General features: G+C 36.9%; 1 protein-coding gene across 2 annotated transcripts; it reads left to right on the top strand.

Annotated features, from left to right (window-relative positions):
• Nucleotides 1-257: 257 nt before the first annotated feature.
• On the top strand, nucleotides 258-21,952 carry CLEC1A (C-type lectin domain family 1 member A). Of its 2 annotated transcripts, XM_069490643.1 has the most exons (6): nucleotides 258-399; nucleotides 12,887-12,985; nucleotides 14,337-14,513; nucleotides 18,278-18,429; nucleotides 20,401-20,519; nucleotides 21,723-21,952. In XM_069490643.1, the coding sequence occupies exons 1-6, from the start codon at nucleotides 285-287 to the stop codon at nucleotides 21,871-21,873; spliced, it is 813 nt and encodes a 270-aa protein (XP_069346744.1). In that variant the 5' UTR covers nucleotides 258-284; the 3' UTR covers nucleotides 21,874-21,952. The 2 variants fall into 2 exon arrangements, with proteins under 2 accessions (XP_069346744.1, XP_069346746.1); XM_069490645.1 differs by lacking the exon at nucleotides 12,887-12,985.
• The last annotated feature ends 4,206 nt before the right edge of the window (nucleotides 21,953-26,158 follow it).

Here is a 26,158-nt window from a genome sequence, read left to right as displayed (position 1 = left end):
TTGAGCAGGGCAACCTTTTGGATAACTGCTCAGACAGAGACCGCCCATACAGACAAACACGCTATTTCCCTTGAGCCTGACCAGTTTGGCACTCAGAGTACAAGCTCACAGGAGAGGGGCTGGGCCTCTCCAGGCAGGAACTGGAGTCAGAGATTTCCCCTGCTACTTGCTGGGAGAGAACATTAGGAATGCCTTTCAGTGCCTTGCTTCCTGAACTAGCTCACAGTAGCCAGGCGGCTTGGGGCAATCTGATCACATTTAGCCCTTACTCCCGCAGGAACCCGATGCAGGCCAAGTTCAGCAGCACAAGGGACATGCTGGATGATGATGGGGACACCACCATGAGCCTGCATTCACGAGCCTCTGCTGCAACCCGGCGGCCAGAGCCCGGGCACACAGGTACTCTGTCTCCTGGAGTCCAAATAGACCAGAGCTCTTGAGAAATGCACAAGATGAGCTACCTCTCCTAGGAATGTATAAAATGGAGGAAGGAGAGGAAATGTTTTCATGATTTACAGTGATGTGTAACTGCGTACTTTCCACAACTTAATGTCACAGATGTGAACATCTGGAAATTTAAACTCAGTATATACACAGATGCTTGGTTTTTCTGAAATTCTATTGCTAGCACACTGGTTTGCAGTTGAGGGTGTGTTGTTTTTCCCATACAGGTACAGCATACAAAGGTGAAATTGTTTGTATAATTAAAGCAACATCCCTTCTCCCAGCCACTTTCCTATGAAGACTAAATCAAGCACTGTTGTGTTTAACATCTGTTATATGATTTGGAAATTTCGATTTATAAAGGATACCTTTTTGCTAGTTTTGAACTCATTGCTTTAGAGGAAGATTTCCAAGTAGATATATTAACCCTGGTATTTTGTTATAATAATTTTGCATCTTGACTTTGTGAGACCTTGAGGATTCATGTCAGCATCAAGTGTTTAGCTCTATCATCTGTGAAATGAAGGGTGATTAAAACAAATGCTTTCTAAAGCCCTTTTAGCTCTGAAATTCTGTGATCTGATAATCTAAATAGCGGCCTCATATTCAGTTCCATCCAATCCCCATTGCTTTTCACTCTATTAATCTCAGAATATTATTGAGAAGAGGGAATCATATTATAAAGTATTTAATTTTAGTTACACTTAGCTGTCATAATTTTATTTTCAATTTTCACCCTATGACACAGTAATAATTTTTTTTCAGTTCTAGTCAGTTCCATAATTCACACACAGAGACAGATCGTATTTCCTGGGCCACTCAGCCACTGGAAAGCAGAAATGTGACCTGAGTTCTAGTTGAAAAGGCCTCGCACCATAACATAGACAGGACTCAGTTCTAGGCCTAACACCAGGTATGCCACTTGCCATCTGCGTGATCCCGGCAAGTTATTTAAATATTCTGGGGCTTCACATTCTTCATTTATAAAATGTTAATCACAGCAAACACGTGTATTGTGCTTATTATGTGCCAGGCATTGTTTTATGTACTTATATGCCTATTAATTCATAGTAACTTGAACCAATATTAAATAAAAGTAACAAAACCTTCCTTATAAGGTGGCTATGAGTACTGAGTGATAAAGTATGTAAAGTACTTGGTACATTACAGACACTCCAAAACTGTGAGTTCCTTTCAATATCCCATTCCTTGAGAATTCCTAAAGCATTCTGTTCAGCAGTTTTGTGTCAGTCTACCTTAGAGAGATGCGCATTCAGTGCCTATATCTTAATATATCCCTTCCCTTCTCACCAGATCCAATTTTTCTTCACGTCAGTAAATCTGGACACATCTTTTTTTAAAAAATGTTCTTTTCCTTCTTTTCTTTTTCAAATAACTTTTCCCTTACTAAATGTTTCCATTCACTTTCTATTCATTGAGTGATCCTCTACCTGAGACCCACTGATACGACTTTCTTTTTTTTTTTTTTTTTTTAACTAAACCACTCAGTAAAGCAGTTAGGGGACATTGGGGATTTCCAGCCTCTTTGACATGAAGCTAAGCGACAACAGCGGGGAATGTCAGTTTCTATAGCCACAGGATATGTGTAATAGGATTCAAAGTGTTTTCCTCCAACAAACCTTATGAAGAGTCAGTTGTTAGGCTGTGGTTTTGAGTGGCTTGTGTATAACTTCATTTTTCACCTTTGACTGGAGACAGGAACTCTCTCAAGGATTACTGATCAGCATAATTAGGAACAGTGTGTACAAAGAAGTTATGCTGAGGCTGAAGGGTGGAGAGGGAAGCAGAGCAAGATAAAACACTAACTGCAACATCTGGCACCTCTTTGTGAGAAATGGAAATTGAAACAGTAGGAGTGGAGGTTACAAAGAAGAGTCTTGGAGGCAAACATCTGGAAAGCATTATCTTACCCTACATGTATGGTATCTTGTTTTCATCTTTTTGTGATAATCCAAATATTTAGAGGAATGTCACTACGGCAGTCTAATTATTTCTCAGGTAAATATAGTTGACATACTTTTGCTGTTAAAAATAACAGGGAAGAAATCACTGAGAATTTTTGGCAATGTGGACCACTCAGATTCAACATAATGCTGTGGCCCAATTATGAATGGGCAATGTTTACTTTTTCTTTAGAATTAACAAAAATGAATCCTATACATTCATTTATTTTCTAAATTTTTATTACCTCAACATAACAATCATGTTTGTGTTAAAAAATGCCAAACAATTGAGAAGATAGAAAGTAAAAATGAGAGACAAACTTATCTTTGGGGTCATGCTATCCCAACCTTGAGGATAGAATGTCAAATATAATGTGATCCCTGTTTACAAGGAAACCGAAAGTCTCATACAATTCTCAACTGAGCTGTAAGTATAATTAAGATGCGAGGGCAGAAGCATGTGCAGACATAACTCAGAGCTTGGTTATTTCTACCTAATGGAGTAGAGAAGATCAGGAAATATTTGACAGAGGGAGTGACCAGTGAGTTGAGCTGGTTTTAAGATGTTCCACATGACATGGAATCAAGAGTAGGGTGTTCAAAGGGCTGAGGACACTACAGACAGAGAGACACACGACAGGAAAACCAGGAAATTTTAAGTTACTTTGTATTTTTAGAGAACTGTAGGCAATATGTGTAGCTGAGGTAAAATGCTGAAAGAGGGAAGCTTGGCAAGGGTAAGTCTGGCCAGGTAAGGAGGGCCTCTTAAGCCGTACTATTTTAATTCCATTCAATGGTTAAAATGGGGTCAATGAAGGATTTAAGCATGGGAAAACAGTCAATTTTATGTTTTTGGAAGACCTTCTGGGCTGCAAAGGAAAAAATGGATTGAAGTGTATGAAACTGGATGTACTGATTTTCAGTTTTTCCCTAATCCAAGCACAAGATTAGATAAAACTGAACTGAGGCAGTATGGTAAAAACAAGGAAGAGGAATCAGAGATGAAAAATGTTGAGGAAATACAAGTTTAAAGAATTGGTGATTGGTTACATGTGAGAAGACAGGAAAGGGAGATGAATGGTAGGTTGATTAGGTTCTGTCTGCTGTAACAGGGTGCTGCCATTAACAGACACAGAAACTACAGGAGGAATGAGTAGGTGATAAATTCAGTTTGAGTTTGTGGGGCCTGTAGGAGGAAGAACATGCATTTCTAGTTGTCTAAAGACACTTGTATATGTAGGATTTGGGTTGGGGAAAGAATTCTGAGCTACATATATATATATATATATATATATATGAATTATTGGTATAGGAATTAAATAAAGTAAATTAAGTATTTAAGTAATTAAGTAAAATAAGTAGTAGCTTAAATGCATGGGAGTGAGTGAGATTACTGAGAGAGGGAATGTAAAATGAAAAGACAAAAAGAACACAAGAGTAAGAAGGAGAGAATCTTAGGATATATCAACAACTGAGCAGTAGGAAGAGCAAAAGATTCCAACAGGAGCTACTGAGAACGGAGGGCAGAGTGGCAGACGCAGGGCTCTGGGAGAGAGAGGCATCCAACATGTCAAGAGACAAGATTCAAGAGTAATGGAAAAGTCAATGGTAGTGACTAGTGAGTTTTAAAAATAACAAACAATAAATATTACAGACAGGTTAAGAGGAAGACTGAAAACAATATACTGTCTCAGAAGTAAGGAGGAAAATCAATTATCTTTGATAGCAGTGGTTTGAAAAGTAACTGATGGTTAAATAGTAAAATAAACTATTTTCTTTTTTTTCCTTTCTCTATTTTTTAAGATATAAAGCGTTATTACTGAGGTATTACAGCGTTGAGCCAGAAATTTTTAAAATTATTTTTTAAAATGTAGGAGAGCCTAACTCAATCGTAGACTGAAAAGCAGCACACGGAGAAAACGCCCCATAAATCGCGCGGCAAGCACCGTTCTGGTTGTCCTGGCCGGCGGAGTGGGGGAGCGAGGGCAGCTTTGCGACCAGTCTCGCGCGGGCCGTAAAGTGGGCGGCCGGCCGCAGCGCATGCTCAGTTGTGCACGCTCAACATCTCGCCCCAGCGGGCTGCGGCCCTAGCCTGGAGGTACTCGGAGGGCGTAGCCGGGCTGAGATTCGGGCAGAGGGCAGTTAAGGAGAGCTTGTGTCCTCCACCCGTCCTTCAAACTCCGTGTGAAATGTGGCTAATAATATTTCTTACTGCCATGAATAACTGTTGGCTATCATGTGTAAAGCAAACACTCGGCTTGCATTCGAGGGACCCGACCTGGGGAGAGAGGCGAATGGGTTCTGGCCGCTTGCCCAGCAGGAGCCTTTGCCCCGGCCCTGTGCCTTTGTCAGGGGCCCTGCTGCTGCTGAGAAACTGTCCTTTGGGGCCCCAGGGCAGCCGCCAGGTGGCAAGCTGCGCCTTGGAGTCGGATACTGCCTGTGAAGTGGGTGGTGGGAAGGACAAACTCCCTCCTTCAAGAGTTAGAAAACATAGGAAAGACTCTTACAGACATTGGCCTAGGCAAAGAATTTATGAAGAAGACCCCTAAGGCAATCACGGCAACAACAAAAATAAATAAATGGGACCTGATCAAATTAAAAAGCTTCTGCATGGCCAAAGAAACAGTCACGAGAGTAAGCAGACAACCTACAGAATGGGAAAAAATTTTCGCATACTACACATCAGATAAAGGACTGATAACAAGAATCTATTTAGAAGTCAGGAAAATCAGTAAGAAAAAAATCGAACAACCCTATCAAAAAGTGGGCAAAGGACATGAATAGAAATTTTCCAAAAGAAGATATAAAAATAGCTAACAAACATATGAAAAAGTGTTCAACATCTCTGATCATCAGGGAAATGCAAATCAAAACCACAATGAGATATCACTTAACTCCAGTGAGAATGGCCTTTATCAAAAAGTCCCAAAACTATACCTGTTGGCGTGGATGTGGAGAGACAGGTGCACTCATACACTGCTGGTGAGACTGTAAACTAGTGCAACCCCTGTGGAAAGCAATGTGGAGATACCTTAAACAGATTCAAGTAGACCTACCGTTTGATCCAGCAATCCCATTATTGGGCATCTACCCAGAAGAACAAAAGTCATTCTATAAAAAAGACACTTGCACCCGAATGTTTATAGCAGCACAATTCACAATCACAAAGATGTGGAAACAACCCAAATGCCCATCAATTCATGAATGGATTAGCAAAATGTGGTATATGTATACCATGGAATATTACTCAGCTATTAGAAATAATGGCGATATGGCATCTATTTGGTTCTCCTGGAGAAAGTTGGAACCCATTCTATTAAGTGAAGTATCCCAAGAATGGAAAAATAAGCACCACATGTACTCACCAGCAAACTGGTTTCCCTGAGTGCACATTTGGGAATAACACCAATTGGGTATCAGACAGAGGTCGGGGCTGGGTGGAAGGAATGGGTGTATACCTACTTGATGAGTGCGATGCGCACTGTCTGGGGAATGGACACGCTTGAAGTTCTGACTGGGGGAGATGGGGTGGGGGGAGGGAATGGGTGCACACCTATATGATGAGTGCAATGTGCCCTGTCTAGGGAATGGACACAATTGAAGCTCAGACTCCGAGGGTTGGGGAGGCATGGGCAATATATATAGCCTGAACTTTTGTACCCCCATAATGAGCTGAAAAACAAAAAAAGAAAAAAAAAAGCAAAGAAAAAAGAAGAAAAAAGGAAAAAAAAAAGAGTTACCCACAGACAACGTGAGAGCTGCTTATCTCAGTGTTGAAAAGCAGGCCTGCAAAATAGAGTCACGGGTATACATCTCACTCCGAAGAGCTTAAGTCTGACACTCCACTACTTAGTCTACTTGCCCACTTTAAGGTATTTCCATCAATATGTCATTTGATGCAATTTTAATTGTTTTCTGATTCTACTCTGAAACAAGTTTATGTTCAGTTGTAGGAGTCACGTTAAGTTAAACGTCGTGATGCTGTATTTATTTACTATGATTTGAGAAAACTATCTTACTATTTGGTATGGAATTTTCTAATAACTAGGAGAAGGACACACTTTTTCCAAGGAGGAATCCGAATACAGGTGGCTTTATGCTGTTCTTTACTTATTGGAAATTGTAGCAGCTGTGTTTAGATAGACTACTAAAACAAAAACCATCCAAGTCAGAGGAGTTTATCTTTTGCCATTGTGTGTTGCAAGAACTCTTCATATAAATGTTTATTTTGGAGTTTGAAATTTAAGTGAAAATTTGGCTTATACATAGGGGGTTCTGCGTGTGTGTGTGTGTGTGTGTATGTGAGACTTTCAAGTGACAAGATTGTTAGCAAATTGTGTTTCTTGAGTTTTGTCAGTTATCCCTTTCTTATGAAAAACATACACTGATCAGAAAGCTCAGCTGACAATGAGAAACTGCATTTCTGGAAATGGAAAGTCAAATGAACAAAGGGAAAGAAGAATATTGCCTATAGAGATATTTTTATATTTCCCTAGGGAAAAAAATGTAATTTCTCAAAAGGAAGGAGTCTCATTTGTCCTTCTAATCCATGATCATATCCATCCATTCAATTAACACTAATCCTATCTTCTATTTTTGATCACTCTCTACACCTTTGTGTAATTACACCATTTTTCTTGTCCTTATCATAATATATCAAATACAGAGGTGATTTTAAGAGAGCCACAAATCAAGAAGTCTCAATGTAGTAATTTCATAAAAGTGTAATTATTAATAATATATAGGGATTAGGAGTATACTTAGGTAACTATATTATTTCAAATATTATCAGTTAAAAATTTCATGGACATTTAAGGGAACAGAAAAAAAACCTACCTGTTTAAAAATGACCTTCTTTTTTTCCTACCTATATGATTTGTTGAGCAGACTGGAATTTTTAAAAATTTCTATTGAAATGAGCAAATTACCACATACTCAAATTCCGTTTAAATTGACAAACATCATTTGAATGATAATTGCATATCTTAAACATTAACATATGGGTCAGTCAGCAGCTTCCTTTCACTGAGCAAAGCTTGAAAAGACCAAAAAGTCAATGACAGAAGTCCTTTAATGTAAAATGTATGTAATCATTATATTCCTTGTACAATAATGATTTCTAAAAGCTCAAAAGTATTCATGTATCATAGTCATGAGAAAAGGTAGCACTATGCACATTGTGCATAATATGTGAAATACATTTAATAGTCTAAAATAATTTTTTTAAATTTTATCTAAGGCTTGTAGGAGAGGCAAACAAAACAAAACAACAAAAACACCAATATGGTAAGGAGAGAGAATGAAATAACTGATGGGCTAAGATTCCTGCTGAAGACTAACTGTTATCCTATCAAAGGATGTGAAAAACTACTTTGGTTAAATAATTTGAAAAACATATTTAATCATAAATTCAAGTTCCTCTTTTCCCCTACTCACATTAATTACAATACTACTGAATTTTATCCAGCTTGTTTGTTTCATTTCCTCAACTACAGCATAAATTCCTCATCACGGAGTTCTGACATAAATCACTTCTAATTGATTCAACAAATCTTTAAAGCATACCTATTAAATACTAAAAATTATGGTAGGCACTAGGAGACTCTGATTTTGAGGTGCTTAGAGAGGTGGGAGGAATAATCTGAATGAATAGTTAGTACTAAAATGTCATTCCGTGCCATTCAATCTATGTTGGAAACCGCAGAACCAATGTAGGAATGAGTGCGGTGCTGACTGCATTTAGTTTTGTGAATTGCTAGAGGAGGTGCCACGGGGTCTGGATCTGGGAAGCTCAGTCCAGGTTTTCTAGGCAGGGCATGATGGGGTCCTGGGTGACTGCCTCATAGCGAGAACCACAAGTGCAGAGATCAAAGCAGCGAGGGGCGGCTAGAACTAGCTTGGTGCGTGTGTCAGAGGTACAATGTTTAAGGAATAAAAGTAAAAGAGATAAGAGTTCTAACTATAAAGATGAGGTGCTCATTTTGTATTAGGTTTAGGTCAGGATAAGATAATTTCAGGAGTCATCAGCAGGGTCGAATATGAGGGGTCAAGGAGGGCCACTGGGCTGAGGAATGGTAAGTCCTCAAAGGGAGGAGATATCTGAGGAGGATCTGGGCAGTTGGGGCTAAAAAATAGGCTGGGGTCCTATTATAAGAAGCCTGATAGAGCAAGCTAAGAAATTTTGACTAAAAAGGGATGGGCCTTGGGAAACTTATCTCCTTATGGAAGAGAGGAGGCATGATTAAATTTATATTTCAGAAAGTTTATCTTGCTGGTAGAGTGAAAAATGTATTAATATGATTTAAGGTGGCTGTTACTAAAATATTTCTCAACACAGAAGTGAGAAGTTGTAAGTGCCAGACACTGGAGTCTTTTTATAATGCCAGATGGGACTGTCATATAAGGGTAAATATTACTGATTTGTTGAGAGGATAGGAAATTATTAAAAATGCTCAGCTCTGGCATCGGTGTGCTAGGGTAGCTCCATTACTTACCAGCTATTCAACCCTAGGCAAGTTAAGTAACTCCTCAATAATTTAAGTTTGTTATCCAAGTAAAGGTTAAAAATAGTTGCCCTCTTGAATAATTTTTGAGAACTTCCAATGAACTTAAATTGTATATATTCAGTAACTCAATAACTATTATTATCAGTAGCTGTGTGTTCCTGAGTAAGGTGTTTAACTCCTCTAGGCCTCAGTTCCCCACCTGTAAAATGGGATAATAATTTCTACCATATAGGGTGTTTGTAAAGATGAGAACATTCACGTAAAGCATTCATCTCAGTAAGCCAAGGAATTTTAGCATTTATCATTAATGATAATATTATTTTGAACTATATTTCAGTAAATAAAATACATTGATAGGAATATAAAATTGACTCACTTAAATTTTACTCAACTGTGAATTGGAAACTCAGTGCTATTTTGGAAATAGCTCATATGTTCTAGATGTATACTCTCTTCAAATAATAGGAAGGATAATACCCCTTTATATTTAGAGAAAATTAAAATAGCAATACTTGAAATATTAATAGATTCATAAGAGAAAAGAAACCTGCATTTTCATGAAAACAGAAAAAGCAGCCTCAATCTACTGAATTCAGACAGGTTCACATAAAGGTGTATGCTGTGTACCATACGTAATGATTAAGGAAACAAAGAGAAGTTGCTGAAAAGCCATTTAAATTTAAAAATATATCAAAAATATATAGACATGAGCTATAAGTTAGCAATATCTCATTATTTAAAAATTGTGAAAAGTACAGTGATCTAAGAATCAGAAATATTTTCTAAAATATGTATATCATCACCAGTTTTGCCCTCATTTCTCTGTGACTCCTGGTTCACAGGGAAGTATGCAAAGTATAGTGTTAAGCATGGCAGTTTAATCCTGGCTCTGCCACTAGTTTGCATTGTGCAAATTATTTAAACTCTGTATCTACTGCAGCTTTTAATATTCTTTGCATTTCAGAGGCATACTGATAGACCAGTAATGTCTGCTAAATTTATTGTAAGCCCTGGGCTTGGTGGAATACAAAGTTTTCCCTCCTTGATGCCTAATGAAGAGTAACTGCTCAAGTATGACAACTCTTCTCATCCACAAAGTTTCATATAACTACAAAGGAATTTGTATTCAAAACTTGACCCTGGCACTCTAGCCTTTTATAGTATGGATATAGTAAGAGGATACAGGAAAGGGGTATTTTTTTTCTATATTTATCTTATTATTCCTAGGGATGTTTATACCATTCCTTAGGCTGTCCACACCTCTTTGTAAACGTGCCTAAGGAGACAACACAAGGGTTCTCTTCCAAAAAATAAAACCACAATAAAGCCAAACCAAACTCAAGCACCTCCCAGGCAGCTTATTTTTGTGAAAATCTGCCTCATGTTTGGATGGGGGTGGTCCCTGGAGAGAAGCCTCAGTATGGTTAGGAGCACTTGGAATCAAACTCAGAAACATTAGACTCACAGTTAGAAGAAAAACACCTAGAGGGAAAAATAACATCAAAGAAAAAGAAAAAGTGAAACATTCAACTTCATAGTCTTTCCATCACGGAAGCTTGGTTTCCTGGGAAATGAACTCCTTAGGCTAGAGTTTCTCTGTGTCTTCAGATAAAACAGAGGGATTGTGAATATTGAGTAAGGGAGAAAGAGAAGAAAAACTTCTAAATGTGGAAATTTAATCAGGGAAAGATGATTCCTTGGGAGATAATTTTTGATTCCTTAGCAGAAGATGTACTATAGTTCTTTCTCTGTCCTAGAGTTAATCTCAGGAAGGCTTATATGTTTTTTCTTTTAATGGATATAATTATTACTGAAAAATGTTCTAAAGTCCAGGCCCTCGCTTCACAGTAAGGGTCTAAGTTCAATATTTTTGGTCCTTTGAGCTGAAAATCAACACCTCCAATGTCCCCAGTATTATGCAGCAGAAAGCAGAATTTTAAAGGGATAATAGTTTGGTTAATTTCCATAGTTTTCTTTTCCTTTACCTTCTTATTTCTAATTTTGTCAAGGGAAATATTAATCATAAAAATGAGCAGAATTTTCAAAATATTTATGCCTTTGGAGGCATGCGTTAATATGAGTAGGTATGAGTAGCAGTAGCTAGGCATATAACACAGATGTTTGTATATAATGGACATATTCTTTCATTCAACTTTAATTGAACTTATTTCAACTGCTATTCTAGGTGCTGGGCTACAATAGTGGTTAAATAGATCTAACAGTCTTTCTCAAGAAGGAACTTACTTTCTGCTGGAGTAAGACAGAAACAAGCCAAAAGGAATAAGTAAGATCATGTATTTAATGGTGATAAGAGATATGTGGAAAAGTAAAGTCACCCTGGTGGTGATACCACAGATACACTTGTATCTCTGAAATCTAGAAACATCCATATGATTAGTTTCCCATTTGGAAATAATGTTTAGTACAAATCTCTGTGCCTAGAATGTATTATATAGAGGAACTTGATAGGAGGAAAAGAATTTATGTTTCTTCATTCTGTTTTAGAAACTGACTTGAATTCTTTTTTTTTTCTTTTTTCTTTTTCTTTTTCTTTCTTTTTTTTTTTTTCTTTTTTTATTTTGAGACAGAGTTTTGCTCTGTTGCCCTGGATAGAGTGCAGTGGCGTCAGCCTAGCTCACTGTGGCCTCCAACTTCTGGGCTCAAGCAATCCTCCTGCCTTAGTCTCCTGAGTAGCTGGGATTATAGGCATAAGCCATGATGCCTGCCTAATTTTTTTGTTTTTAGTAGAGATGGGGTCTTGCTCAGGCTGGTCTTGAACTCCTGATCTCAAGCAATCCCACAGTGCTAGGATTACAGGCGTAAGCCACCGTGCCCAGCCACTGACCTGAATTTTCAGTGAAGTGGAACTCACAGGTCATGAAGAGATCAGAGTTTCTTTGAAGGTTTTACTCTCTGTTTCATTTTTATCACAATGCTAGAGGCTGCCTGCACCTGATTGAGTGTGTTCCCTGTCAGGTATCTCAGGTCATTCAGACCCAGATAGGTGACCTCGCTAGGTGATGGGTCTACTCTTGACTTACAGTGCAGCCTCTGCAGTTGCAAGTCAAACTTGTGGGACTGATGTGCAAGGAAAGGATGTTTGCTATAATTTTTTAAATTATTTAACAGGTGCAAAAATTGAGATATTTATTAGACACATCTTTGAGAAATTGATCACATTTCTTTATATTTCTTGAGAAATATTAATACAAATCAAATGAATAAACAAACAGCATTCTTACAAAAAGGGACTTTCAACCAAGAAGCCCCAAAGAGAAACAGTAAAATGGTCATGTCCCATTACTGATATGCAATTTGCCTTTTAAAGATGCTTATGTGGAACTTGGGGTGTGTACTTTGCTAGAGTAATAACAAATTAATTTCATTTTTTTCCTCTGGTGATGTGAAAAGTTATTCGTTGGTAAGTTTCAGGTATATTCAGGCTCCATTTCAGACATTTTCATGAGTCTTTTGAGGACTGAACTCTGACCTTTTTTTGCTTAAATTCCTTTAAGAGGCCTGGTGAATCATGCCCTGCAAACCATAAAATTTCATTAAATGGATTTTTTTTTATTAACCCAGTATAATGTAGTTTACTTTTGCTATAACATCACATGACAGGTAGCAGAACCACCCCCCCATCTTAACTCAAGCAATTCATGATTAGAATTTTGACAAACGGGTTATAAACAACCATACAAAGATAATGGGAATGCATAATGTGATTCAGTGCAAAGTAGGACTAAAGGGGGATAGAAATGAGTGGGGCTTGTGAAAGATCCTAGCTGTGTTAGGTGAGGCTCAGCATTGCGCCTTACGAGGATGTTTCTGAGGACAGAGGGTAAGTTGTGTAGCCCTGGTTACCGTTGTCCTGCATAATCTGTTCTGTCCAGAAATTACTCTTGCTTGCTGCCGGCTCAACTCTAAGAGGAAGAAAAAGCCATACTCTGCTTTCTCTTCTGTTCCCTGCAGAGCACGGGACTCCCTCTCCAGCTTGGCGTCCGGTAGGCCTGACCCTGCTGACTTTGTGCTTGGTGCTGCTGATAGGCCTGGCAGTCCTGGGGCTTGTGTGTAAGTCTGCGCTCTGACTTGGGGGAGGATCCTGGTTCCAAGGTTTGTCTAGGATGAGAAACACTTACTATGAATTTTTTTTCTTTACTTCTGGAGCCTACAGATAATTCATTGTATCTTTTTTTTAATGACAACTATTTAAATGATGAGTAGTAAAAGAAGCATTAAAATACAACAATTACTTGCCAGCTAGAATTAAACGTTCTGTTTAAGGTTATATGGATTTTTGTCTGTTTATATGTCAGTATTTAAAAGGATCATTTCTAAATAAATACCCACTTCCCGTTCCACAAAACAGAATGGCAGTGGTTTGTGCTGTCGATAGTGCGGGAGGGAAGAGCTTTTATTTATCCCACACCATCAATTTAAGGAGAGTAGATAAGCTCCTTAATTACTGTGACATTTTTTTAAAAAGTCCAGGACATTATAGACTCATTTTGCAAAAACTTGTGGAAATCAAACAGGAAAGATTGTATCTATAAAAATCTTTAAATTTCAAGCTAGTAAGGACAAGTTCAAAAGCTTCAAAAAGGAAGTGGGTGAATTTGCCCCACAGATCTTACAGCAGCACTTCCCAAACAGTTGAAGAAGGTGGTTCAAGGCAAAAATTCACATAGACGAGCAGGTGTTGACGTCAAAAACTGAGTTTTTATAGGAAATTTTTAGAACCTTTATTTGTGCTGGTAACTTTTAAATTTGAAAAACAGTTTATTATTTCCTCCTGATCTCAAAATGTTTACTTCATTATGCTACAACTGTTGTTTTGCAACCATTCTTCTTAGCAACTCTCATGGTTCATGAGGCATTTCTCTACTTAGATTTAGAAACCTGAAATTCAAACCTCAATGTTGAAATATTCTAGTTAAGTGACATTAAGAAGTTTGCTTGTTCTCATTGATCTTAATTGCAATTCTATAAGTAAATATAGAAGTGATAAGACTATTTTAATAACTGAATGAGTAACAATATATGGTACATTGTCGACATTCAATATAATGATCAATAAATAAATGGATTTGTGGTTTTATGTTGAGTAATAATTTAAGAGTGTACAAAAAAATATTTATGAAGCTGTAAATACAGTTTGGGAATTTATTCCTGAAGTTAGGAAGTGCTATTATGACTCTACATTTTTCATTTTTAGATAGACTTAAAGAAATTATTAAATAATTTACCCAAGTTGATACAATTTATTATGTATGTACTGAAATCCAAACTTGAATACAGGCAACATAAGATCTCAGATCCTGAGATCTTAAGCAATATACTGTTTTGTTTTCCCCATATGGAAAAAAAGAGAAATAGAAATGTAGAAATAATCTGTCTAGTCTGATCTGGTCACTTGGGTTAGTTTTTCAGTTCTACCAGCTCTCCAATACTCAGCAAGACAGCATCTCTCAAAAGGAAGAAAGACTGGGGAACCTCTCCCGACAGCTGCAATCTCTCCAAGCCCAGAACAGGAAGCTTGCAGAAACTCTGCAGCGTGTGGCTGAAAAACTCTGTCGTGAGCTCTATAACAAAACTGGAGGTAAGTGTGTCCTGGTCACTGTGCCCCCAGGGTATCTGGCAACATAGAGCTCAGTTTGCCGTCAGTATAACTGGGATTCATTCATGTGTTATTTAACTAAGTGGTCTGGTAAACTGAGTAAAGCGTTTGGGCTTCAAGACCAGTTATTGGGATCATGCCGTTCATATGTGTCTGTGTTGCAGTACAAGAAAGGATTCTTCAAATGCAGACACTTAAAACAATAAAAAAATTAACTTGGAATAACCAAAATAACACCACAAGTAAATAAATTTCAGGGTTATGTGTCACTTTATCTTGGCATGTGTTTACAAATCCTTCCCCATTAAGAAGTTAACAAATTCTTAACTATAGTTCTCAAATTTTAACAATCATACAGGGATCAGCTCAAAAATGCAGGTAACCTGAATCAAATCCTAGTTATTTTAATTCAGTATGACTTGGCTTGGTCCCGAAAATATGCATTTTAATAAGACCAAAGTTGATGACATTGCCAATGGTAGGTGAACTGCACCTGGACAAAAATACTATAGAGAAGACCAGAAGCATCACTTTAGTTCTCTGTATATATATCTGTCTGTCTGTCTTACTCCTGTCCTTTTTGGTTTCATGATGATCTACTTTATTCAAGTCAGCCCTCTCTTTTGCTCTCCTTAGCATGCATGCGTAGGTAGTAAAATATGTTTTCAAATATCCACTTTTTATTTTTTTGGATTTTAAAAAATTTTTTTTATTCCAGCATATTAAGGGGTACAAATGTTTAGGTTACATATATTGCCTTTACCCCACCCGATTCAGAGCTTCAAGCATGTCCATCCCCCAGACAGTGTGCACCCCACCCATTAGGCGTGTATGTACCCATCCCCTCCTCCCCTCTCCCATCTGCCCAACACCCAGTGAATGTTATTACTATATGTGCACTTAAGTGTTGATGAGTTAATACCAATTTGATGGTGTGTACATGTGCTTGTTTTTCCATTCTTGTGATAGATACTTCACTTAGTAGAATGGGTTCCAGCTCTATCCAGGATGATACAAAAGGTGCTAGCTAGATCACCATTGTTTTTTGTGGGTGAATAGAACTCCATGGTATACATATACCACAATTTATTAATCCACTCATGTATTGATGGGCACTTGGGTTGTTTCCACATCTTTGCAGTTGTGAATTGTGCTGCTATAAACATTTGAGTGCAGATGTCTTTTTTATAGAATGTGTTTTGTTCTTTTGGGTGGATGCCCAGTAATGGGATTTCTGGATCAAATGGTAGTTCTACTTGTATCTCTTTGAGGTATCTCCATATTACTTTCCACAGAGGTTGTATTAGTTTGTAGTCCCACCAGCAGTGTGTGAGTGTTCCTATATCTCCGCATCCACACCAACATTTATTGTTTTGGGACTTTCTGATAAAGGCCATTCTCAGAGTCCAGAGTGCTCACCATTACACCATGGAACCCTCACACAATAAAGGCCATTCTCGCTGGAGATAAGTGATGTCTCATTGTGGTTTTGATTTGCATTTACCTGATGATTAGAGATGTTGAGCATTTTTTCATCTGTTTCTTGGCCATTAGTCTATCTTCTTTTGAAAAGTTTCTGTTCATGTCCTTTGCCCACTTTTTGATAAGGTTGTTTGATTTTTTTTCTTGCTGATTTTCCTGAGTTCCTTATAGATTCTAGTTATCAGCCCTTTATCAGATGTTTAACATGCAAATATTTTCTTCCATTCTGTAGCTTGTCTGTTTGCTCTCGTGATAGTTTCCCTTTTTATTTATCTTTTGGGAACTCTACAATAGGACCAAGTTTCCTAGTCCTCCATCCACCCACCATTTCCCACTGTAAGCAGACACCCTGACTGTGTGATTACCTAGTAAATAATATCCTCAGCCGCATTTCCACTTCTCTAAGTGATTCTTACCACATGACCAGTGATCTCACTGGCCATTATTTCCTATCTTTTCTTATTTTTCTCACAACCAAGTGTACCTACTTTTTTTGTTGGGTGCTATATCTTCAAAAAAATAACCTAGGTTTTTCTGAAAACAAAGGTCTCTGGAGCTTTCACCTAGCTTTATAAAAATAAACAAAAAGATAAGCTACGCACATAAACCATATTTAGTTTAAATATAAAATCTACATTCAAATGTATCAATGATATTCCTTATTCTCATAAAAATTCTCAGTTTTGGTTAGACGTTAATTCTATTTTATTCTGCTAGTTTTCATTTTTTACTTTTCCTCATTATCCATCCATCCATCTACTCAGCTAGTATTTTTACTAATCCATTAAGCTAGTATAATTACTAATATGTTTATAGTATTTACTGAGTTTATTTATTGCTCATTACAACAGTCCTTTTAGGTAAGCATCATTCCCATTCTTCTATGTTTTAGGAAGTCTGAAGCTCCCTTTATTTCTTCCTGAGTCTGTCCAGGTTTGTTATATTCCTTCTGGCAGAATGTTGAGGCAAGCAGAACTGAGAGAGCACAAACGCTATTGAGTTCCACAGCAATGTGGGAATATCATAACATGACAAAGATAACCTAGTAATTTATTTACTTAAAATTTTGTTTTACCTTATAAAGTATTTCAAATATATAAGGAAATACAAACAATTACATAATACCTATATGTGCATTGATTACTCAAATTTTAATATGTTACCATTTTTATACTGATTGCTTTTAAAACAATGAAACCATTGGAGTGATGATTGCAGTTCCTGCTCCACCACAAATCCACAAGAGGCTCAATTACAGGTCCCTAATTCTAAAATACCAAGGCCATGTACCCACATAGGTATTAAAACCATGACTCTCAGGGCCCAGTTTCTGTATCTGCAACTGCTACCCATGTAGTCCATGTAGATGCTACTCTGGCTTGGACGCTTAGCTTGATTTGCAACACATGGAGATTTACCATTCTGATTTCATGCTTATCTTAGTATTTTTAAAAAATTTTATTTATTTAAGAAAAGACCCATATCATGTTGATATATACCATATTTTTAAAAACTCCTTTACTGTTATACAAGAGGATTTTGAAGAGAAAATTTTTAGAAGCTTTGTTTTTTTTTTTTTTTTGAGACAGAGTCTCACTCTGTTGCCCGGGCTAGAGTGAGTGCCGTGGCATCAGGCTAGCTCACAGCAACCTCAAACTCCTGGGCTCAAGCGATCCTACTGCCTCAGCCTCCCCAGTAGCTGGGACTACAGGCATGCGCCACCATGCCCAGCTAATTTTTTCCTCTATATGTATTTTAGTTGGCCAGATAATTCCTTTCTATTTTTAGTAGAGACGGGGTCTCGCTCTTGCTCAGGCTGGTCTTGAACTCCTGACCTCAAGCGATCACCCGCCTCGGCCTCCCAGAGTACTAGGATTACAGGCGTGAGCCACCGCGCCCGGCCAGCTTTGTTTTTTTTAATACAATGCATTTTGAGTTTCTGAACATATGAACAGCTTTATGAAATTGAATAATTTCTTTATGTGTTGAATTACATTGGTGAGTGGCAAGGCAGTTCCAGTTATTCATTACTAGATTTCATACTAGGTGTAAGCAGTTAGTGTCTGTTTTAATTTCTACTGTATGCTCAGAGTCAGTTATAATTTCTGGCATATAGTGGATCTTTTGTAAATATTTATAGTTATCGTTGCCTGGGCAATTAGTTAAATAAGAGAAGAATCCGTTTTTTTCTTGGGACGTCAAATACTATATAATTTCAAGAGAGAAAACACAGCAGACCTGGGTAAAATTGGTTTCTTTCCAAGGACACAAGTGCAGCCCTTGCCCAGAAAAATGGAAATGGCATGGAGATAAATGCTACCAGTTCTATAAAGAGAGTAGAAGTTGGCAAGGCTGTGAACATTTCTGCATTGCTGAGAACTCCACCATGCTGAAGATAAACACACAAGAAGTGCTGGTAAGATCCTGAGGCTTTTCAGTGTTTGAAGGATGCTCAGAAAGAGGCCTTAAAGAAGCTAGACAAGATTCTAAAGATCAAGGGTATTGGTCCACAGATTTCCCCACTCAGTACAGTGAAGACCCAAGTCTTATGCCTATTGCTTTGAATGATCCCCAGAAGTATATAAAAGGAGTTATGCTCTCCACAAATACCCACCTCTTAGAAACATGAGAAAAATCTTTTCAAATTTCCCCTCAGTTAGAAAGCAAATGGAAAATGCCTTCATTTCTTACCTCTTTTGGTTTGGGTGGGAAAGGAACAAATGCAATGTCAGAATGATAACAATACTACTGCCTATTCTTCCAGTAAAAAAGTGACATAGCATTAAATTGAAAAATATTTAATTAAATCATTACCATAATCAGCAAATATGTGTCTTGCCTTCCAGAAGTTTACAGCTTAAGATAGACTGTTCAAGGCAAATAACATTGCAAATTGACATATTAAATGCATACAATTAAAGTATACTATTAAAATGGTGTGATTATTCCCCCTTTTTCTCATATTTGTTATTGCCTTTGGTTTGAATTCCTAAACCATGTGGTCATTACTTATATATCATCGTTTTTCCAGAATTCATCAGAGATCTTTGCACAGAATAGATTATCGATGAAGGGTTATTTAATTGAATTAAATGCCCAGCTCACTATATAAATTCTTAACGTTATTCCAGTTACATCTAAATTTCTACCCACTTCTGAAATCTATGATCAATGAACCTCTGCAGTGTCTCTCATCTACTAAAATATTTTTTTACCCTTAATTGATAACTCAATTTAGGTATAAAAGGAAACAATTTCTTTAAGACAATGTGTCCTGTCATAAACCTTCCTAATTTTTCTTATTCTCTTTGTTCCTCTGCCTCCAGCACATAATGAGGACTCAGGTATATTATTGAACTACTCTATGTGCAATGATAGGAAATTTTGTTGTGAAAGCTATATGGTTATTTTCTCTCACAAACTTCATATATTTATATATATTTAAATCACTTTCATATGATTTGTTTTTAGAACTTTTAAATTGAAGAGGTCCCCTTTAATTGGAAACAGTATTTTCAACTACAGTTCTTTTCACCTACCTGCTCTATGACTATTGCTGAGTAATAATTTTACTTATATATCTAATAATCTCATATTCAATCAATATGTACCATTAATTATCTGAGGGGTTGAGGATATAACAATAAAACCAAGCATATATCCTTGTCCAAATCATTGTATGATAAAAGGAAAGACATAAAAATGGATAATTATGATAAATTTAGATAATTTCTATGTCAAAGATATTACGAGTACAGAGTACGACTAAATAGAAGGAAGTAAATGACCTTTCAAATGTGGATTTATGTTCAGTGTGGATATTAGAAAAGGAATTGTCATGTATAGATGATATGTGTACATATTATACTATATATGAAAATTTAAAAATTTTTCTTCCTCCCCTTTCTAGTCCTTCTTTTACTTTTTTTTTTTTTTGCCTTAAAGTACATTCACTATTCTTTTCTCATTCCCAGTCAATTCCTTTGACAGGTATTTGTAAAGGATACTACTACATTCCTACATTTTTTCTTCCATATTCTTCCGTTTCCAAGAATCACTCCACATCTCTTTATAAATCTTTCTCCCATATTTTTTGTATTAGTGTTAACTGTGCCTTGAAAATAATGCCATGTATAAATCTTAGTTGATATGATTCCTGGTTTCAGACTATTGATATATATTCAATACTTTCTGAGACAAAATAAGTTCAACCTGGACAAATTTCTAACTGACCTCAGCACAAATGCTTTTTTCTCTTACATGTACTATCAACTGTGTGAGGCAGGATTCGTGTATTCTTCTATGAAAAGTGCTGGCCCCACACATCTCTGTACACGTATGTAATAACACCTCTAAAGCTCAAGGTTTTCTTATGTGCCTTTCACAGGAGTTTGCCATGCCTCAGAGCTACTCTGAGTTTTTCTACTCTTATTGGACAGGGCTTTCCCGCAACGGCAGTGGCAAGGCCTGGCTGTGGATGGATGGATCCCCTTACTCCCTTGAACTGTAAGCCTTCAGAACATTTTATAGAAAAGGCATTTATTAAAGAGATTTTGTTTCAGTCATAGGGTTCAACAATTTGGTTCACCAAGCATTAATCAGACATTTGCTTTGTACTGGGTACTGTGTTTGCAGGAGGATGTCCAAAGATGTTTGAACCGTAATACTCACTCTTGAACTGCTTATAACCAGTGAGGGAGATGGATACATAGCATTAGTAAAATATCAGGGACGGTTCTCTTGCTGCTTTTAGAAGTGTGTGTCTGAGATTCATTGTGAATGGGGGTGGAGGCAGGGAGAGAAAGAGAGGGAGAGAGAGACCTTTTATGGATGAGCAAATGAAGCCTAGGAGCTCAGGTTATAATAGTGGTTGCCTAAGGTCACACAACTTGTCAATACCCAGCGATAGGATAAGACCTCAGATTTCGTGGCTTTCTATGAGTGAAGTAGAGAGTACATCTTTCAAAAATACAGTCTCTGAGAATAGATTTGCTGACAATATAAACAGCAATACTATAAAACACTAGTTTTATTTATGATGTGAGCATTTAGATAGGAATATGCAAGGACATCCTTTGAAATAAGAAAATGTGATCTCTGTATGTTACATTTAAAACCATGTTTGAACAGACACCTTTGTTCCATATATGCCATATAACATTTATTCTCCTAGGAGATGGCATACTCACAGGACATATTCAATGTAATCATTTATATTTTAATGAATATATATTAGTTAAATAAACTGAAAAGGTAGACAACTTTTTAAATGGTAGAAAAATCATGTAAGTTTGGATTAGAACATATATCTTAGTTTTAATTAGAAATGATTTTTGTTGTTTTGAGTGACCTGCTGTTTCTAAGAATGAATATGGAAATTGAGGGGCTGCAAAGAAAGAGCTTGGTGACCCCATGTTCCCAGTAAACTCACCCTGGGCTTCCATTCTATAATGTTATCACCCTAGGGAAGTTGCTTGGTGAATACAATGTGTGTTGCTTCAGTGATGGATGCACTGAAGGCCCTGACTTAACCACAATGCAGTGTATCAATGTAGCAAAATTATACTTATAGTCCATGAACAGGTACAAATAAAAAATAAATGGGAAAAAAATATCACCCTAGGAAGACTCCTGTGTACTTTCAGGGTACTTAATATTTCATTTTAGAAATAAATGTTGATTAAATTAACTTTCCCCCCCTTTTTAAAGGTTTGATATTGTAATAGATGTCACCACTCCAAGAAGCAGAGACTGTGTGACCATCCTCAACGGAAAGGCTTTCTCAAAGGACTGCAGAGAGTTGAGGCGGTGTGCATGTGAGAGGAGGGCGGCCCTTGTGAAGCCCGAGAGGCTCCATTAGCTTCCCTGAGCCTTCAGAGGGAGGCGACCCACTCTCCAGCTGCACCTTCCGTCAAAGGAGTCGAGCCAGGCAAGAACAGTGCAGGGGATACTTGAGACCTTGGAAAAGAATCGTCAGGAAAGAGAGTCTCTCTGCTAGTACAAGAAGGGCTCCCATGTGTCCTGTTCAGGATCACCAGCATTTCTGACTTTGGCTTACCAGACACAAGAAGTCCTATTTATATACCACCAGCTGGTTCCAGATAATTATCGTATTGTAATCTACCTTTTTGACTTACAGTTAACTTTCTAGTTTTCTTTCTTCTCAGCATCTAATATCATGTTCCTGTTTCTACATCTTCCTTACACTTGGAGAAGTGAGAAACTTTTTGAAGTAGGAGAAATAAATGGAAGTAACATCCTTTGTCCCAACAGTCAAGAAATCCATGAGAAATTAGAAGTTATTCCCCAGATTGTGCCACCAAATACACGAGGAGTTCTTTTTGTTTCAGTTCATACTTTTCCCTTCCCAGTCTCTCAATAAAAACCCCATCTGCTGTGTCCGTGGCCTGCTTCCCAACTGGGATATCTCTTGTTCTGAGAATCTCAGAATGTTATAACTATGCCTCCCTATGTCCATTAAGACTCCAATAATTGTCTCCTTTCCATAGGAATTTCTCCCAGGAAAGAAATATTTCAACTCAATTCCATATCAGAATTACTGTCCTCACCAATACTTCTTTCAGAGAGACTGAAGACCAGAAAAATTCAATTTCTTAATGTGCACCTGTGATAGTTTGCTTTTAGTTCCTGTTCTCTTCCATTTGATCCATATTTATATCTTTCAGGTACTGAAGATTTAATAATAATAAATGTAAATACTGTGAAGTATGTGATTTTAGAATGGATTTGTGACTCGGGGAAAAATTCAGCATGGGAATGCTTTTCAAATCATGATAGCAAGCATTGTTTTGATTGTGTCTTACTGAGAGTATGTGGGAAGTCTGTAAGAGTACTCATTATGTGATTATTTGGGAACAGTAAGAAGTCTTCGAAATACATGTTGTCTTCAAGAGGATGGTTTAAACACTTCCCTAAAATGAAATCTTTCAGGGCAAGTTTATGGCATCGACACATGGTTGATGAGTAAACTGAGCGGCAGTAGGGCACGTGGTTTCCAATCGGGTGATGGGCAATGAAGGCGAGACAGTGCCATCTGCATAGCTGGCTCCCTAGCTAGGCCCTTCTTTCTCAAGGTGACCATATGCACAAGCATAACAGGAATCATTGCGCATAGCACCATTGCAACCACTGACTTTATGGGTTTACAGATAAATCAGTTTTAGGGGTTTAACACTAGAAACGATAATATATTATAAATCTTTATTGTTCAACAGTGGAAACTGGGGTGCTTCAGTTTATTTTCAGTAAACATATCTGACAGTGAAATGACAAAGTTAGCACTCATGATAAAAAGAATACTTGTGTTTGTTTTCATAAGACTTCATTTCGTGAGATTGTCACTTAGCAAAGCTTATTTGCGGATTCTTCCTTGAGAATTTTCCTTTTAATTTTCTGTTGATTAGCTAAAAAAATTCAGTATTGAACAAATTCTGTTGATTTTTTTGTGTCGTGCAAAAAGAACTGCATTTGTTGGCAGGCAATGAGGGTTTTGGACTTCTTACTCATTTACCTATTGGGCAAATCCTTTACTTGGTGGAGCTTATTTCATTAAGTGTGAAGGGGAAATATTTATAATTTCCTCATAATGTTACTGTTAGTTGAAATGAGGTAAATGTGAAATTAGTTTCATAATATAAATTGCAATATAAAATGTAAGAGAAATCAAGAAAATATAAAGCGAGGATATAAGTGATTTGTTTTTAAACATAGGGGGACACAAACAAGCATAAATAACTTTCTTTAAAGATCTGTATTTATGAACAAATTGTAGAGGGGTGTACCTACATTGGGTAGCTAAGGATATTATTGCCAAATATTTTCTATGATGAATGTAGATTTTCAATGCAAGTGGTTAATATAATAGCTACATAACAAGAAATGAATATTAAGTCTGTAGTTAAGCAATTGTTATTTTAAGCCTTGCTGCTGCAGAAAGAAAATACGGTTAACATCAGAAAATCAAGTGTTTTTGTGGACTAAGTTGTAAGTAAGAACGTGGCACTCATTTAAGTTTTGACTCCCAGCATCCCATGTAACTACAGTCTAGCTCAGGGAGGGATGACAAGTGTCTCTTTAAGTACCATTGCTTTGAAGAGTCTATCTACCTGGAGAGTGAATGTTGAATAGTATCCTCACTCCAAATCTGGGAGCTAAGGAAAAATGCCACTTTAGATGGTGAGGAGGAAAAAAAACGGCATTTATTCACGTACTTTATTTTCTTGAACTTATTTATCTTCATCTTTGCCTTCAATTCTCTTGTCTGTATAACAAAACTCACAATATTGTTACAATATGAACAAGCATTTCAAAACAACAGAAAAAGAGTATGGTGTAACATTCTCTCCGTGAACTTTTTTTTTTTACTTTTAACTTTCATTTTTCATTTTTCTTTCATTTTAGGAAGTAATTATAAAATGAATTTTAAAATCTGATTTGCTGAGAACAACATTCAGTTGAGATCAGAGATGAGCATCACATAATTGGTTTTTTACATGAGAATATTTTTCCCTTCTAGGCTACTGTTTGTGTAGGTAATTGTGAAGAAATTGCAGGAAAAGTCAAATGAGGAACGCAGCCTTCCTGGTAGAGCTGAATTCCCCAGGGTACACAGTGAGCTATTTCTTTTCCTGAGAATATTGAACAAGCTCTCAGGATTTATCAACAGGAAACAGGTCATGATCCCTGTAGCAGCAGGAAGTGTGAGAAGGGTAATGGGGAGGTTTTATTTTGGGGATGCAAGTAGATTATAAACTAAGTAGAAGAGTCTAGTGGATTGTCTCAAGGCTGGCCTTAATATTTGTAAGTCACATCCTCTGTAGAGGGATTCTTGTAGTTTTTGAAGAATACAAACGGCAACATAATCTGATTTAAAGTGTGCATGACTTTTGTACAAGGTTCATTGTATGAATGGATTTTTAGACTAATAATATCTATTATTATTCTATCAATATTATTATTCTAATGTTCTTTCTGTACAGTTAATGTACTTTAACCTTACCATATAACAAAGCCTCTTGACATTTGTAGGATAGTTTCTTTTTTTTTCCTTTTCTTTTCCCCTTTTGAAAGCTAACTTGGAACTCAGTGAGATGGCTCAAAGATAACCAAGTCATTATTGGTGGGACTAGGATATAAAACTGGTTACCCCAGTGCAAACTGCCTTTAAAAAGCCTGGGTATCCTGGACCAAAAACAACGTGCAGGGAAAATCTTCCACCCACAGCATTTCTGTGGAAAGCGGTATTGCTGCTGAGGAAATTGGTAGGAGTGTATGTCAGCCGTACTGCAGATAAAATTCTAACTTGTAAATACTGCATCATATATTGGTGGGATGACATCAGCTGAAGGATGTTTGCCTTTTGCTTCATTGTATTTTTTTAAAGAAGAATTATAAATGCTTCCTATCCTTTCTCCAAACATAGCTCCATGACAATACTTTGAAGAATCTTGAAGACAAACAGTCTTTACTACTGAAAACTGCTATTGTTTCTCCTTTATTCCTGGATATTATATTCAGCTGCCAGCTGTCAGCTGTGAAAACCAAACACAGGAGACAAGTTGTTCTGTGTTTTCTCTGCTTTTACAGGTTCATTGCAAAAAAAGAAAAGAAAAAAGAAAAAACCTAGAGAAAATGTCTTTTATTGAAACTCCCATCATTTAAATTCCAGATCAGGGATAAATAAAGAAAAAAACATGTGCTTCCCCTCCTTACAGGACCTTACCCATTGTAGAAAGACCTTTAGGGAAAAGGACTTTTAGTTTCATTTAAATAGTTTTCACTGCCTCAGTGAATTGGGTTTTATTTTTAATTTAATTATTTAAGTGATGCCTTTATTCTCAGGAAGAAAAGATGATAATCTAATGTTATGTCAGCTATGAAGTATTAAATAAAATTATACTGAACTTAGCAAATATTTATTGAGGATCTACTATATGGTAAGGTGTTGATCTTAGGGATAATTAGTGGTATAAAAGTAATATATTAATAATAGTTAGGGAACCTTTTCTTCCTGTAGATCACAAGGTAGTTTCATATTAACTGTCTCTTGGGAACAAGATAGTCCATGCTTCAAGGAGCTTACAAACCTAGGACAGAGATTGTCTATTGATTTACTTATAGATTTA

This window comes from Eulemur rufifrons, chromosome 16, assembly GCF_041146395.1.
Source record: "Eulemur rufifrons isolate Redbay chromosome 16, OSU_ERuf_1, whole genome shotgun sequence".
Lineage (NCBI taxonomy): Eukaryota > Metazoa > Chordata > Mammalia > Primates > Lemuridae > Eulemur > Eulemur rufifrons.
The sequence above is the reverse complement of the archived record's forward strand: the minus strand, read 5'-3'. Positions and strand labels throughout refer to the sequence as shown.

Excerpts from the sequence above, each read along its gene's own strand:
- CLEC1A (XM_069490643.1), top strand. The coding sequence starts at position 285 with ATGCAGGCCAAGTTCAGCAGCACAAGGGACATGCTGGATGATGATGGG. Across the intron at positions 18,430-20,400 it reads TAAACACACAAGAAGTGCTG|GAGTTTGCCATGCCTCAGAG; the intron begins GTAAGATCCTGA and ends TGCCTTTCACAG. Across the intron at positions 20,520-21,722 it reads TCCCCTTACTCCCTTGAACT|GTTTGATATTGTAATAGATG; the intron begins GTAAGCCTTCAG and ends CCCTTTTTAAAG.